The sequence below is a fragment of the Camelina sativa genome, chromosome 7, assembly GCF_000633955.1.
Source record: "Camelina sativa cultivar DH55 chromosome 7, Cs, whole genome shotgun sequence".
Taxonomy (NCBI): domain Eukaryota; kingdom Viridiplantae; phylum Streptophyta; class Magnoliopsida; order Brassicales; family Brassicaceae; genus Camelina; species Camelina sativa.
The window spans coordinates 25,948,948-25,953,312 of NC_025691.1; the positions used below are offsets into that span (position 1 = coordinate 25,948,948).

The 4,365-nt window shown below is 32.8% G+C and overlaps 1 protein-coding gene across 2 annotated transcripts in view; it reads right to left on the minus strand.

Annotated features, from left to right (window-relative positions):
* Positions 1-583, minus strand: part of LOC104702619 (VQ motif-containing protein 9-like) — a 1,764-nt gene extending 1,181 nt beyond the window's left edge. Inside the window, exon 1 of one of the 2 annotated variants that reach the window (XM_010418512.2) lies at positions 152-583. In XM_010418512.2, coding sequence (XP_010416814.1) covers positions 152-401 — 250 coding nt within the window. In that variant the 5' untranslated portion in view covers positions 402-583. Of the gene's footprint in view, positions 1-8 lie in introns of both variants that reach the window. The other variant, XM_019227894.1, reaches the window with a different exon arrangement.

The window sequence follows — 4,365 nt, forward strand, 5'->3', positions numbered from 1 at the left end:
GAACTCTGCTGAGGCTTAGGGTGATGAATCGGTTGTTGCGGCGGAGCAGAGATCCGTTCATGTGCAGGTGAGCCTGTGAGTTTCTGAACAACATCTCTGAAATCGTTCTTGTTGATATTGTAAACAGGAGGCTGGTGCTGGTGGAGATTCCCTTGATTAATCGGCGGCGGAGGAGGTAGCGGTGGAGGAGGATGATGATCAATTTCACGGTTCACGGCGGGTGCGGGTGCGGAGGAGGATGAGTTTGTTGTCGGTTTTGATATCTTATGAGAAAGCTTATTGAGTTGTCTCAGGTAATGATCTCTGTTCGTACTGTTGTTGTTGTTGTTGTTACCGGTACTCCTCGTTGTGGAGGCGGATACGGCGGAGGAATCGCCGGAAGAGTTACAACTCTTATCCATTCAAAAACCTTTTAAGATTTCTTTCTTCGATTTTGTTTTTTTTTTTGTTATTTTTCTCTGCCAGATTTGGTAGAGAGATAGATAATGGAGAAGACGATGGTGATGAAAATGGCTTTTTCTCTTTCTCCTTTTTTTGTTTGTTTTGTTTTCACTAATACTGTATATTAAAGATATTTATAATCTTTTTTAAAAGTTTTTATTAGGGAGAAAGAGATATGTTTGTAATAAAACTATATACGACTCGAAAGGCTCAAATAATAATAATAAGTTAAGCTTTAATTGGAATTTTCTAGAATAAGATAAAAAGGAAATAATTTGTCTCTATTGTTTTTTAACTATGGATTCTCTCTTCTACATAGCCTATGTATATAATGCTTATTATTAAAAAAAAATTAATGCATGTACCCTTTAGTAATATTCTATTCGTGACCCCAAATTGTAATTGTATAATCCTTTTACTGTTTACTGCATTTAGTTCGGTTGTAACTGTTTTTATTGAAGAAAAATTAGATGTTGTGAGTTGTAACTACATGCATGGGAAATATTATCCACATCTAAAAACAAAAGGAGTTGTTGTGTAGTTTCTCTTCTTTATTTTCGTTTTAAGTTTAATCTAATGGCTTGCACATACTCTTAATATAGAGCAGGAGAAATATACAGAATTCTCTTGTTTCAAAAACAAAACTAGTGTTTCATTGTTCATTGTTTCAAAAAAAAAAAAACCCCAATTTGTAAAATGTTTTCTTCAATCTATGAAAATGATGATGATAAACATAGTAATTTTAATATAAATATATCATTTTTAGTTAGTCAAGGCAATCATGCTTTACTAAATATATCTCAAGGAGATTAAGATAGATATATTTTAATTTAACAAATGTGCATACATAAAAATAGTTAAATTGGCAAGAAAAATGTATGTACAACAATTTTTATGTAAACTATGTTCTTTCGAATTGTTTTAAGTATATATAGTGTTATAATTAAAAATCCAAACTCTTAAATAAAGCAAATAATATACAACAAAAAAAATCTGTAAATTTATTTTATTCCTGAAAACACACAAACAAACCTCTGTAATTCTTTTATTCCCAAAAACATTATCGGTCTAACGTCAATGCTATACAAATAATAATAACCTCAATAATTAATTAGTCCTTAAATTATTATAATAATATATACGTTTGGGTTACGGGTCGGGTTATTCAACGCCCATTTTGGTCAAAAGCCCTAAAAGTATTTACCGAAAACGACATTCGTACAGCCTTTTAATCTAATTGGTAATTATCACATACTTCGCATTCCACCGAAACCTTCGATCCGACTCAGCAAACGACGTATCCAACGGCTGTGTCATCAGCACGAGACAGACAGCTATCACGTGACTCTTGAGCCTTTATTTTTTTTTTTAATTTTCCTCAAAAATTATCACTTAGTATTAGTTAATTACACTGTTAATGTCTGATTAGTACTACTAATTTACTGTTGCTGTCTAATTAGTAGTAGTGATCAACATGTAATTGATACGAATGGGTTTTGGCCAAAATGTCTTTTTCTGGGTGCATGAATGTTTGAATTATTCTCTTCTTCTTTTATATTTTTCTCGTAAAAAATAAATAATGTTTTGAAATATTCTTGCATCGCATTGGTAAAGCATTACACTGAAACGTATCATTCAATAAATTGGTTTTCAAATAGTATTATAATCAGAAACGTTATTTCGTAACAGTATATTTTCTAAGTTTTCTGTGACTAAATAATAAATACAGTACCTATTTCAAGTAAATACTATGCGGGGGTTGTTATATTTCCAAGGGTTCGGTACAACTCCATATTCATCTTCTACAATTTTTGTTTTATTAGAATATATAAATATACATAGCTGATAAACTGTGATATCTTGTATTTAAAATATAGTATATATGTGTGTATAAATTATTTTGACTCCATCAATCTCGTTGATTATTTTTGCAGTTATAAGAAGATATATGTATATGGTTACAACATCTTTAACTTTAGAATAAACTTTGTCAGTAGATTTTATGGTTATTAACAAAAGATAAAGTTCTGATTGATTCATTTTACCCAACAATTGACGGCAAAAAAGTCGTGTGTGCTTATTATGATATTTATCAGAAAAGTAAAAACGGTTAAGAAATTTCGTAACTTGTATAATAATATAGATCGTCGTATGCCAGGAAAAGTATTTTATTTGGGAGAGATTTATTGGTGAAAGGATCGAGGAAGAATGTGGGAAATGGAATCTCTTTTAGTGTGGATTGATGAGTGGATAGAGGATGAAGAGGGTTGGAGATAGTTCTGGGCATTCGGATTTTCGGATCGGATTGGATCGGATTATTTGGGTTTCGGTTTTTTTTGGATTGAGCTGTATATAATCCGATTAGAATCTGAATATAGTTCGGATTAGATCGGTTTGGATTGTTTTGGATTCGGATCGGTTTTCAATTTTTTTTAAGAATCCGAAGAAATCTGAAAGATAACTATAATCTGATTAAAATCCGCATTATAATCCGAATTATACTAAGAACCCGAACTATCCAAACCAATCCGAATAAACTACATTCAAAACTAGCCTAACAAATCCTTTAAAGTTTAAACCAAACAATTCACAAGTTCATAATCATGTTCATAAACTAAACAAAGTACTCCATCTCCAAGTTTCAAAATCCAAACCATAAAACTGAAATAACAAATAAGTTCCAAAGGGAAAGACTGAAAAAAAAACACAAGCGATATAAGTTTACTGATCCAAACACAATTCAAACTTCCAAGCATTCTTGATTCCTCTCTCAATCAGTTCAAACGTGGAATAATGTAGAAAAGAACCTGTGTAAAACACTAAAACAAAAAAACTTGATTCAAACGAAGGAACAAGAAGAAAGCTGCAGAACATAAACCACTTAAAAATCATCGAATTTTTTTATTAAAAACGGACTTTTGGAACGGGTTTTAAGAAATTAAAAGTACTAGGGACATGACTCATGAGCAACCATTGTCGCATCAATACTATACTCTTCAAACAGATTTTCCAAAACATCATTGATTAACTTGCTAAGCTCCTTTGATTCTGAACTATCTTTACCATATAGCATATCAAAGCACATACCAGCAAACTTCATTTTGTTCCTCGGATCAAACACATTAGCTACAATTAGCATCTTATTTATTTTCTGCAATCCACCCCAGTACTTATCGAACTTGTCTCTCATAGCCTTTGCCTTTAAGTTAAGCTTCTCATCAGAATTATTGCTCAATGCTATAAGATTTCTTTCTATGGTAACAATCTCATTGTAACACTTATGAGAGCAGACAGTAGATGATGCTGAAACCACTAAGGTTGAGTTGTAGAAGACGACCAGAAACCTTACTAGCCTCTCTATTTCATCCCAGTCTTCTTTAGTTGGTGGCCCACTCCTCGGTTTTCCATCAACAATTTCACAGAAGTTATCATTATACAGCTTATCTTCAGCCTCCATCCTATCAAAAGCCAACCTGAATTTCAAAGCTCTTGTTAACATAAGAAAAGTTGAATTCCATCTAGTTTTGCAGTCCAATGACAAACTTCCCCTTGTCATTTTTCCTGATTCAACCTTCTGCTCAAAGGCTTCGAGTCTTTTACTTGAAGATCGAACATACTGAACACCATTTCGAATGGCCTCCACACGCTTATTAAGATCATGCAAACCATCCCTCACAACTAAATTAATGATGTGAGCACAGCAACGTAAATGCATGAACTTTCCACCTAACACAAATGCATCATTTCCTACTAAGCTGAACGTTTCTTTGAACTTCTTCAGAGCATTGGTGTTGGCAGTAGCATTGTCAACTGTTATTGTGAAGATCTTCCTTATTCCTCATTCTGCCAAACAATCAAGAAGGACAGAACTTATTGTTGACCCTGTATGGTCAAAGACGTGCTTAAACCCAATGATCATCTTCC